Source organism: Buceros rhinoceros, unplaced genomic scaffold, assembly GCF_000710305.1.
Source record: "Buceros rhinoceros silvestris isolate BGI_N320 unplaced genomic scaffold, ASM71030v1 scaffold5563, whole genome shotgun sequence".
Classification (NCBI taxonomy): domain Eukaryota; kingdom Metazoa; phylum Chordata; class Aves; order Bucerotiformes; family Bucerotidae; genus Buceros; species Buceros rhinoceros.
Genome location: NW_010401719.1, coordinates 59,476 through 71,893, shown reverse-complemented (window position 1 = coordinate 71,893; position 12,418 = coordinate 59,476). Strand labels below are relative to the sequence as shown.

Sequence of the window (12,418 nt, the reverse complement as noted above, 5' to 3'; positions counted from 1 at the left end):
CATTTACCCGGAGAAATGAGCTGCACGACATACCTAATGGTGACTGACATTGCTGTACCCGTCCACAGCCGCTCTGAGCACCATCACTGCCTTTTCAGTAGCTCATCCCACATCCCAGTGGATTTCTGACTCTGCCCTATCTTGCACTGTACATCTCTTCAAGAGTTGGTAGTGTCTTGAGGTGGCTTTAAGTGGGAAGAGGAGCTGTGGATTGGGAAGAGGCAAAGGAAACACCAGCCTCTGTCACAGCGCTCTCGTAATATAAAAGATTTGTGGCCGTGGGTTGAGCCGAAGCTGCTGTGGTGTCCCTTGGGTATTAACTGGGGAGTGGGTGAGTGCAAGGAGCAGAAAATGTTGAGGAAGAGAGGAGAGGAAGAGGCTGTCGGAAGGGCCAGGCGTCCCTCTGCCCTACGTTACTGCCATCTTCTCTACAAATTAATCATGTTTCTGGTGCCCCTCTCTCCAACTGAACATGCTGGCAGTTTTCTGTCTTCTGGGTGAGATCTCGCCTTCATGGTGTTTAATTGTTGCAGAACCTCAGCTCCTGGTCTAGTGTAGCTCAGGTTTCCATCCCACCTGCTAACATGCTCTCGATTCATTTACCTCTGCTCTCCCATCCCAGTTGTTCAGGAGTCTCATCTGTCATTTGCAAGAGTAATTGCAAAATTGATTCTTGGGAAGTGCCTGTAATGGGCAGATCCTTTTGCTAGACCACACAACCATCATATTCTGCATTTATTTGAGTCAATCAATGCTCCAGTGCATTTTTGGGTCATAAATACTGGGATATAAATTGCATTTATTGTTCTGACAGCGCTGTTCCATTCCCTGTTATTTATGAGGTTGTGTTGTCCTTTCAGTTTACACCTCATGGAGCTGTCAAGTCAGCTGCTCACTGGTGACAAAGCTCACAGCTCAGCTCAGAGTCTTCCAAAAATAAATTCTCCGAAGGGATTTGAGTAACAGTAGGATGGATGTTCTTGGAAAGACCATCCTTTGGTCTTTTGTTTTATTGGAAAGAGGAGGTTTGTGCTTTTTCTCTGATTTTGCCCAAATCCCAGAATTAGACTTTGTGTTTATGATCCAGAGGTTGTTGAGGCTAATATTGCCACTGATTAATGTGAATTTTGGATCACACCTTCCATCCCTCAGAGTTGAACTGATCAGGTTATTTGCCATTTGAAACGGGGAGGTGCTGACTTGGATGTCTCTAATTTTCCCTTACAAGCTTTTTTAGCTTCATCTCTTTTTGCATCATAAAAAAGGCAGGATATCAGATTCTGAGATGAATGAATTTCATTGTCCTCCTTCCCAGTCACAACGGGCACAGCGCTCCCTACGAGTCAGAGTCATTTCCCTCCTCTCTTTCCCAATAAACGGTCACAAGGCCCTTGTGCCAGGTTGCTGTACTGGCTTTGCAAGATGCCGAGTGCTTCGGTGTTAGTTCAGGAAAGCACTTAATGATGGAATTGGTGATTCTGAGGTGCTTAATATAAGCATGGCTTAAGTGCCTTGTTGGACTGGGTTCAGGGCAGACAGACCCTGGCAGAGCAGAGATCTGTGAGCCACTTCTGGTCTGCTAGAGCCAAGTGAACTGGAGATCAGAGCTTTCAGGGACGCATAGCTCGAGGAGCTGGACTGACCATGACAAAATGCCTCTGTGTAGGAAGGAGCAGTTATTTACCCAGGCAGACCCTGTCCTGCGACCGAGCAGGGAACCAGAGTCAGCAGGACAGTGGGACTCCGGGGCTACGCATGTACCGATGCTCAGGGAAGGGACAGCCACAAAGCCTGGGCTCCTGGAAGGTGTCAGCCCCACGGACTCACATGGGGGACTGGCTTCCTGGGCTTCAGACGAGCTGCGTGGTTCCTCCGTAGAACACAAGAGATGAAAACACTGTGTGAGTGCTGGAGGGTGTATTCAGCAGGTTCTGTTTGCACAAGGGTTTGGGGGATAGACGTGGGACTGTCTGTCAATAGGGTTTATGTGCCAGCCTAACAGCCACGGTGTTCCTAGCGCTGCTGCGGAAATGTGTGTGATAGCATGTCGCAAGCGCTTCTCTTCATGCCTTAACGTTTCTGTATTAGCTCCGCTTACTTTACTCTAAATGTACAAAGAGTCCATCTGTAATTCAGATCAAATATCACAGCGCAAAACTGAGATACAATCATATGGCTCACAAAATAGAGATGCAAATGGATATGTATTATTTATAAAGCAGCTCTGACATCTTCATATACTAAAAAAGAAGAGACATTTAGATAATTTCATAGTTCAGCATTCTGTGTGTTTTTGAGCTATTGTGTATCATCATCCATGAAAAATTCATGATTTGGGTCTTTACCACTTCAATTTTATGCACACATTCCAGCCAAAAGGGGGTGTGTGTGTGTGTGTGTGTGTGTGTGCGTCTCCTCGCTCTTGTGGTTTGGTGGTGTGTGTGTGTGTGTGTGTGTGTGTGTGTGTGTGTGTGTGTGTGTGTGTGTGTGTGTGTCCGTCCTTGCTCTTGTCTGGTTTGGTTTTTTCTCTATTCTACCCCCCACACCCCCATTTATACACTTATATAGCCGGCTGGAGTTAGACAGTGCCACAAGCCCACCCTGCCCTCCCAGAATGACCCAATAATTAATGAGAGTCGTAACTCTGTGACTAGAGAGGGATCTCCAGGTATCCCAGTGTCCCGCCCAAATCCTTCTGGGTTTGCTGAAGCCAAAACAGCCAGTGAAAGTCAAAAAGTTCATGCTGGACGGCAGTAAAATCAATGTAGTTGTGGAAATCTCATCCGGACCTCTAATGTGGATAGACAGGCGCCAGGTATAAATCAGTTTAAAACCTGGCAATCTCTGCCAAGTTCCAAATTATTCACGACTGTGGTGTGAGTGCCGGATTTCAGGTGTTTTCAGTGGTGTCGCTGGCCAGATGGCTTCAAGCTAGGCTGGAGGGGTGAACTCTGAGGTCAAGGAGATTTGCAGAGGTTATTGTGTCAAGGGCCTCATTCCTGCATGGCAGGAGGTCTTGGGTTAATGCTTTGGGGTTTTTTTGCGGGGGAAGCAGAGGGGAAAGGTGACCGTGTAGTCTCTCAGAAGAGGACATTCCTGGCCTGTTAGGGCTTTGGAGGCTAAACCTCGTTCTTTCAGTGAAACTGTTGCTCAGTGAAGGGTTTAAATACAAGTTCAGTGCTGGCGAAAGGACCTAATGAGGAGACAGGAGTGTTCTGTCTAACTACGGGGCTAGTGCCAGTAGGGTGGTAGGGGTGTTTACTGGTTTTCCTCACTGTTTGATTGTTACCTTGAAATACTGCTAGGAAGGATGAAAGAACCTCACTTTCTGTGGCCAATTTCTCTCTGGTCTCTTCTGCAAGAGCCAACAAGGAGCCCTTGGCTTTCCATTTGCTTAAAACTCCTTCCAACCTCCACTTCACCTCAGTGATTTTTAGGCAGAAGCTCCTAATTTGTTCTGTCCTGGTTTTGCCCATCCCCAGATTCTGAGCTCTCAGCAGACTGTGAAGGGCTGGTGCTTTCAAATGCAATGTGAGTTCACTCGTTTGAAGTTTCTCTGGGAATGAAAAATGGGTTTGATTAAGGCAACAGTGCCTTCTGAAAGCCTATCAGACTGCACAACTTTGTAAGTCAGGGCTGCAGAATGTCTAATTAAATGGAACTGCTCTCTAGAGGATTTGGCTTGCAGAAAATTAGTTTTCATGTTCTTTGGCCTGATGTTTATTAAATGTTTCTTTCCTTTTGCTCTCCTTTGCAGTTTTCATCTGTAGTTTCATGGTTGCAGCACCTATCTTTGGTTACCTTGGTGACCGTTTCAACAGAAAGATCATTCTGAGCTGTGGGATCTTCTTTTGGTCAGCTGTCACTTTTTCGAGCTCCTTCATCACTGAACAGGTAAGATCTCTGCCAAGGTGCTTTCCAGGGTGTCCTGAAAAGATGGACTGTATGTTCCTGAAAACACTCCCCACTCCACATCGCAGAGCGGTCAAGGGGGTCGTATCCCTCTGCTGTGTGTTAACGTGTGTTATCCGACCTGTTGGGGGTGAAGTGTGAGCTGCGTAACTGTGTTTTCTGAACTGCGAAAGCTGTTTTTCTGCGGTCGTGCGCATTCAGAACAAATACCAGGTGACACATATGTAAGCGAGAGTTTCTGTTGACATAAGACTTCGTTCCGAGGGGGATCCTAAAGAAACTTTGAAAGACTTTTGGAAAGACTTGGAAGAAAAAACTCCATGGCTACGTAGTGGTTCTCTTGTCTTCCGCTACGTAACAGAAGGCACTGCAGCTGGTGGGGAAGTCTGCTCGTGGTACATGGGGTGACAAAATGCATCCAGCAGTGGTTTTACACATGTGCTTTGTTTCCTGGCCAGCCAAGGCAGTGAAGGTGGGTGATAGCACAGAGATTAGGCAGAGTTTCAGCTCCTTTAGTGCTCGTTGATGGATATGTCTGGGAAACTGGTGATGGAGTTGTCAGGCTCACATCACTTTGTGAAGTGACGCACAGCATCCCTCACCTGCTTTCAGGACAGCCACAGTACCCCTTTTTGAGGACTCCTCATTGCATTAATTTTCTTGCCTGTCTGAGGTACTTGGAGGAAACGATGATCTGGCAGTTTCTGTGGAAAAATATCCTCTTGTTTAAATCATATTATAGAGGAGGTTTAATTGCTGCAGGTGGCAACATTCCTGGAGAGACAAATCACAGCCCCCGGCGTCATCAGACTGATTTCCCCAAGGGAGGCAGGGACATTCCTCATCCTTTCTGCCCAGCTGCGTTCCAAAGATTGCAGCATTGTGGTCATGCCTAAAGAATGACAACCAGGGACTAAACCTCTCCGCCCTGCTCCCGCCTGCCCACCCACATGCTCTGCAGTTTCTAATGAAAGAGAATTTCCACCTAAAGTGAGCAGTGGCAGTCACAGGGCTGTCTGGCTTTCATCAATCATTGTTGCTGCATTTCTAAAGAAAAATGCATATGGCCAAATGTAGAAGCCTTTAACTCAGTAAATTGTTCTGGTTTATAATTGGCCAGGAAGCATCCTTTCCAGAGAGAGAACATCTCCATCTAAGACAAAGAGGCTTTCAGCCAGATAAATTCGGAAGCCACCACACAGCTGACAACAGCGAGTTGCTAAACACAGCCACTTCTGGTCACGAGCCAGAAGCTGCATCTTTTTTATTTTTCTTTTTTTTTTTTTTTTTTTGCTTTTAAATCTCTCTCATAACTTCCTGAAAAGCAACTGTGATCAGAGCCCAAAGGGGGAAGTGTTTTATGAAGGAACCAACTACGTGCTTATAAACAGTTTAAGGATTTTGGGTTTATTAGCTGAAGTAGTTCAGGGATTAATATATATGGTCATCAGTACACAGGAGTTCTGAGTGGAAGGTGTATATTGTCAGCCAAAGAAAGGGAGAATAATGTTTATAGAGCTGGATTATGTCTGGAACTCAAACACTAGTATTTTGGAAGTCACAATGGAGACAGGATCAAAATAGTCAGACCTGTGTTAATTCCCCCTGGATTTGCATCAGCACTAACTCTGGACCCAAACTACCACCTTGGACAAAACCCATCCCAATATTGAGATAAGTCACCTGTCCTGATTTAATGGGATCCTCCTCAACTCTACTGGAAGACTGATCAGTTAAGCCAGAGGTCTCATGCCCAGCTTGTGTTATCTGCTCCAGGAGATGATGGAAAATTTTGCAGCTGCTGTATGGATGTGCTTTACCCAGGGGCTGCAGCAGTTTGGCAAGGTCACAAGAGGAATCCCAGCTTCACGTCATATCCCTACCCCTTGGGTATCCTTTCTGGAGGGCTGATCTCTAATGGGAAAGACATGCCGTGTTGAACAAGGTGAATTCCTGAAGTGCTAATGAGAGAGAGGTCAGAGAAGAGCTGATGCAGCTTTTTCCTGTATGGAGTGACTAACTGGGCCTTTTCCCTGATCTTCCTCTTGTAGGATGCATTTGAGGAGCAAAACACTGGCTCTTCTTTCAACATCTTTTCTTTCCTCCTTTCAAGACAGCATGTGTGTTTGAGGAAGGCTGGGAGCTGAACTAGAAAACCTCTTTGCTGGCACAAATAAAAGCAGCAGTAAGACTGCTGTCAGTAGATAAGTGCTCACCTCCAAATCAACACGAACACACAGGGCTCGGAGGGGCCAGTTGAAGGCAGAAAGCAGCTACGGAGCTGGTGGACTCTGAAGGCACCCAGCTTGTAAAGGTTTTTGGCAATGTGTTGGTAATATGAGTTCCTGGCTAAACTTTGGACACCTAGAGAAAACCAATCAAAATGCTGTCATTTCAGTGAATATCTAGATTATTTATAACTTATTGTGCAAACAAGTCTACAGAAAAGGTCATGTTAATTCTTGCCCATCCTGCTGGCAAGTTGTTCAGTAAAGAAATACTCATGTGGCAAGAAAAGGACGTGGAGTGAGAAACTACCTCAGAGTTTAATCTGGAAAAGGGGATTAGAGCTCAGTGAAACAGTTCATCTAAGATCCTATCTAAATGCTATTTCATGCTGTTTGGGTTAAAAAGGTGGTGACTGAAAACTGGCAGAGAAACCAGGGAATGGATAGATACGCCATGCAACCGCTTAGTTGCTAGAGAGCACTGCATTAAGGTTTGTAACCACTTATTAAACTCCCCGTGGTTATTTATTACCAAATATCTTTGGGCTGTTGCATGGAATAATGACCGTCAAATAAATGGAGATTGAATCTCTCATCTGCTAGTAGCTACTGAATAACTAGATAATATGCTCTCGCAAGGGATAAAGAAAATCAGACCAAAATTTAAGGCTGGTTCCAGAGTATATAGCAGGTGATAGTAACAAAACACTGCAAGAGTCCATGCATAGCGCAACAGAAACGGGACAACTAGATACTTAAATGTTTGGCTACTGCTCATGAGGTCTTAAATTACATTTTAAGCAAATCAAAATAAGAAACCCAAATAAATACCGTGTCAGAGAGATATTCCATAAATACACCTGGGTTTGAAGCTAAAAATAGCTCATGATAAATTTAACTAAAGAAAAAATCAGAAGTTACAAGATTGAGATGCTATTGAAAAGATCATTTTTAATTCTGTCAAATAATGTAACTTGACAATTTATATTAGTGCAGAATTCCTCTATGGAAACATAAGAAAAGTGTTCTCCTGCACTTTGTCTCTGGTACTTGCAAATTTCTGTTCTACAACAGTTTAGCACTTCCTAAAATAAAAGTTGCATTAAAAAAAATCATTAACAAACTCATTCATTAGTCTAAAATTAGAGTTGGTTCCTATTTAGACATAGCTCTAGGTTAACTCCATTTATAGAGCTTTCAGTAAAGTACATATATATCATAATCTGTACAAACAGCTGCTCAGACGTGACCCCCCCTTTGTGCCTGCCTTCCAATCTGCACCTGCAGCGACCCAGATTTCGGTGCTTTCACCTGCAAAACCCTTTCTTGTGAGTTCTTGGCTTTTGGCAAGTGCTTGGAGAAAACTCTTCCTGGTTGTTGGTTCACGCTCCGTGGTAAATCAGCCAGAAATAAGTGACCTCCTGGGCAGTGTAGGGCCCTAGCCCAAAGCAGTGCACTGAGCACGCAAACTTCATCGGGTTTCTTTGCCAAGATGTTTGTATCCACAGAAATATTTAGGAATGTGTCTGCCTTCCTCTGAATCCGTAGAAATGCGGATTTAATGAGCAACCAGCTTTTCTCTAGACAGCGTTTTGATGAGCATAGTGCCTGATTTCTCCATGTCGTGGCCGATCATCTTAAGCTGGTTTAAATTCCCGATGTCTTTGGAAAGCATCTGTAACCCCAGCTGCACCGTTTCTCTCCTGAAGAGTTTCCCATGAAGCACCTCGGTTATCAGGAGTGATCAGGCCACGTGCTGAGGCTGTGTTTCTGGCGGCTTCAACATCCTCATCTATTCATCGCTGTAACAGTTCTTGCAGCTGACTACTTTGGCCAGAGATTTGTCTGAGGTGAAACCTCGCTTTTGGTGCTGGCCTTCCTCCCCCTCTTAGCATATCCCCTGGGGAGAGATCGGGACCCCTCTCCCTCATGGGCAGACACCAGGATCTTATAGCAAAAAAGAGCTTGGAGGCGGAAAGACTGCAGACTGGCCTTCAGTCTTGTGAAATACTGCTAGTTCCCAGCTAAGTATCTTGAAGAAAACATATTTCTGTGCAAAAAAGATGCTGTTTTACAGATGAGCAAAGTCTTCTGCTAAGTAGTTCGGCTCCACTAGGCTGGGAGACCAAGTGTACCTAATAATCAACCAGACCAGGCTGTGGTAATGTGGGTTTCTGGGAGACATCAGAGCTGCATGGCAGAAAGTTTGGAAATGGAAAAGCAAAGAATTAACAAGGTAAACCAGGAATGTGCTTTTGAATCCTCCGGATCTCGGTAAATATTTCTGTTTAAATGTTGACATAGCGAACGTGATAAAACCTTTTTGCTACCACTGCAAATTAATCTAGATGGGTATTTCTACTAGTGGGTTTTTTTTTTTTCCTTTTCCTCCCGTTTTGATTTGCCTCTGAAAGAGAAAGCAAATAGCCCACTGTGGAATTCCAGCTAGGCTGCAGTGCTTGCTAAAGCCGCGTCTTTCAGACTTGCCAGATGCATATTTCCAAAGCTTGTCTTTCAAGGAGTGCTAAAAGAGAAGCAACCAATTATGTGCAGGATGGAACAAATGGTTAGCTGGGTTTATTTTGAAAGACATAAACATAAACCAACCCCGCCTCATACACAGATGATTCACTCCAAGAAAAAGAAAAGCCTTTAGTCTGGCAGAGGTTGCAGTAGAAAACATACAGCTTCTGTTCCTTTGCTTCCACTGCGTAAGATAAACCCACAGTTTAACAAACAGCACTAAAAGCCCCAAGGCAGCGTTTTGTGTAAGAGTACTGAGTGTCAACTTTGAAGCCACCGTGAATTACTGGAATGTTTATATCCCACTGTGCCACCCTCTTGTTCTTGAGCAGAACTCTCTTTTGGGAAGAAGGCAGAAGAGTCTCCCAGCAGCTTTGCGAAGTCCATCCCTTCCATGTGCAATTCCAGGCATTTCGTGTGGCTGTTGCAGGAATCGGTGCTGGAGCTGACACGGCGTGTGCATGGACAGATGCTGTTAGCTGGCTCTGGTGTGTTTTGCCAGCCTTTAGTGTGGTGCTGGAACCCTACAGATGAGCATATGCTGTTGACATTTGGATTTCTGCATGCCTGCCCTTTTGCTAGACTGCTCAGGAAAAACATAGTCCACTGCGTCCTCTCTTCTGACAGGGAGGAGATGAGGGTGGGTCATCTACTGCAGTAGAGACGCGATTCTGTCTGCCAGCCATGCCAACACTCCAGTGACAGAGTGCTACTGGTATGGCCTCACCGGCATAGTGCCCCGCTGCACTCCCAGTGGCTGTAACCTGCTCCTGGTTTGCCCCTGCTCTGTCAGGGTGAGACAGCGCCAGCCATACATACTTCTCCCCAGCTATCAGCACTCTCTCCTTGCCACAGGAGAGCTGCTGTGCTGGTGGGCTGGGGATCAGGGGGAACCAGGAGAAGGAGGATGCTCTGCTGGGATTAGGTGGCTCTGAGGTCCCAGAAGAAAGGAAAAGGATAAGAGCTCTTGTCTCCACTCACTGCAGAGTGGAATTCTTTATGGACTGATTCTGCCTCACTTTCCCACGTGTCTGAAAGCAAATGGTTTGAAGAGGGATGATTCCCACAGCCCCCTTTAGACCTGCTTCCCCTCTCAGCAACCTGCTATGGAAAAGGCTTACGTCACTCCTGGTGATGGCATCGCCCACCAGGAGAAGAGTTAGACCTACCTCAAATCTGGCTTTATTTGTCTACACCTCTGTAGCTGCTGGAGGTTGGGGATGAGACCTCCAAAGCTGCAGCTCTTGGGAGGTTCCTGCAGCAATTCTGCTGTGAGAAACTCCCTCTGTGTTTTCATGGCTACTTGTCTCTCCAGCCCTAGCTAGGACTAGATCAAGGCATAACGAAATCCGTACTCTCTGGACAAGTGAGTTTCTATGGGAACTGAAAACCGCCAGTTCTTTGACTCTCCGGCACGAAGGCACCTGCTGCTCCTTCCCAGTGCTACTCACCACTCTCTTACATGTTTTACTATTTTGCGTTGTTTTCCTGTGGTTTATGTGAGGTGTACTGTAGGAAAAAATACACTATTTATTGCTAATACACTAATTATTGCTTATTCCTTCAATAATGAAATTCCTTCAGTAATGAAACATCGGTTAAGCCAGTCTTCAGGTATCCTGGGCCTCTCTCAAGTCTGTGAGCATTTTCAGCACAGCCAGTACCAAATACTGAATGTGTGGAAAGCTGTTGTCATCCAAGAGAAATATCTTCTCTTGCACAGCCAAGTGTAATGATTTCAACTCTTGAATCGCAGGTCCTCGCTGTTCCCTCAGATTTTGCTGACCTAGGACAGGAGAGATGGGAAAAGACGGATGTAGATTGCTGAAGCGGAGTGCAGGATCACTGTCATGTCTTTGTCTCTCGGCTGCTTTGTATTCCTGCCTTGTCCTTTTCTACCTGTCCCTTTTCCAAGGGAAACTACAAATGAAGAACAGGCCAGGGTGTTCTCAGAGTCTATGTGAGGAGGAGGCTTTTCATAGGCGTTAGCAGAAATTGAAGTGCTGTATTTTCTCTTCTGAGTGTTGGTTTTTTCCCTCTAGTATCTGCATCTATTTATCTTGTAAAGCATTGGGGAAGAGTTGTTGAAAACACAGCTGGTGGTGGCAGCCGGGAGAGAGACAGAGTCTAGTGCCAAAGCTCACTCAGAAAGCTTGTTCATGTGATGAGAAAAATGAACTTCAAGAAACTCTCATAAGGAATCTCTCTACCATACACTGCATTTTCTGTCTGCAGCGTGTCTGCAATGGCATCAGTTCCACTCTCCCCTCCAGGACCTGAGAGTAGTCAAGATTACACCCCACTAGTCCCACCTTCCCATGCAGGGTCAGTCTGGCACCACATCTCGTTCAAACTTCTCAACCCCCCCAGTCGTGTGCTGTTTGTTTGTAAGTGTGCCTGCTGTCCTCTGCTCCCTGCTTTGGGGTCATTAGCCATCTGAAATCATGCAGGATCTGGATCAGACCCCGTGGATGCTAGAGAGGAGGATCCTTACGTGGATGTAAGAGGAGGGGATGTCCCTATTGCCGAGTGTCACAACTCGCCTGAGCTGGCGTGTGTTGCTGCAGAAGCTTCTACTGCCAGTTCATTAAAATGAAGGCAGCGATTTTCACCGAAATGTCAGAAGGGCTCCTCAGAGCTCAGGCGTTTTCTGGAGCAGGTGTACCGAGGTTTGTGCTGGGAGAGTTTCAGGAAGTCAGCTTGAGGATTAGTGCTAATTTGCAGTGGGTCTCAGTGCGGGTTCCTGTCATTGCCTACCCTTTCTTTGGAGATCCGATGGTTATGTAGGTTACTGGAAGATGTTGAAGTCATCACCATAGGGTCTGTGATTGTGGTTCTGATTCAGCTCCTCCTTTGGAAGTCTGCGGGGAACCTTTTGCATGTCTTTGTGGGAACTGAGTCAGACCCTATATCTTTTTAAATCAATGTGCTTACACTTGAATGTGTTTCATCAGATCATGAACATGCCTAGAGGCAACAGCTGGGGACCGTGCTGCTGGCAGGAAAGATCTTTTTGGGCCAAAGACCTTTACAGCTTTCTCCCGTTTTTATGCAGAAACCTGAATTTATAGTCTCTAGGTTGAAGAGTAGGAAGGTTCAGCCACTCTGTCAGTTAACGGGTGGTTTGGAAGCAATGCCTGCCCATGACTATCATCCTGCCTGTCCGGCTTTTATTGTGCCTGAGCAGGAAATCTCACCTGGGTCAGTTATTTGCCGAGGAGGCAGAGAGAAGGAGACATATTTATTTCATTGTCAGGCTGATGTGTGTCTTATCATTCCTTCTTCTGGTGTTTTCCATTAAAATGTATACTCTGCTTGTGGTACTGCAGCAGAGACCTAACCCAGGAGTATGATGATGGAACACAAAAAGGATGTCTTACTGCTTCAACCCTATCTCTCTAATGCTTTAGCATTATGCTTTATAAATAATTATTACAGCATCTTAAGCTCAGCCTCGTTCAAAACATCCTGGGAATGGAATAAAGGGAAAATGCTCCTTAAATAGCCTGGGATTGAATTGGTTGACGTAGGAAAAAAAATTAAAAAATAATAATAATAAAAAGTAGTGCTGTGTGGAAGTTTCCAAGCACATGTTGAACTATAGAGTAAGGAATTATAATATTTCCTATCAGCTCAACGCAATCCTTGCAGCAGGAGTTGTGACGGGACGGACACAAGCCCTTGCTGATGCAGTGCTCCACTGCCGCGCGCTGGGCTTCAGCCTTGGGGACACCTGGCTTGGCCCAGTGAGTTTG

At 45.6% G+C, this 12,418-nt stretch overlaps 1 protein-coding gene across 1 annotated transcript in view; it reads left to right on the top strand.

Annotated features, from left to right (window-relative positions):
• The first annotated feature begins 1,573 nt into the window (after positions 1-1,573).
• The window catches only part of SPNS2 (spinster homolog 2 (Drosophila)), a 56,017-nt gene continuing 45,172 nt past the window's right edge, over positions 1,574-12,418 (top strand). Inside the window, exons 1-2 of the mRNA XM_010132365.1 lie at positions 1,574-1,589; positions 3,758-3,894. Coding sequence (XP_010130667.1) covers positions 3,775-3,894 — 120 coding nt within the window. The 5' untranslated portion in view covers positions 1,574-1,589; positions 3,758-3,774. The remainder of the gene's footprint in view (positions 1,590-3,757; positions 3,895-12,418) is intronic.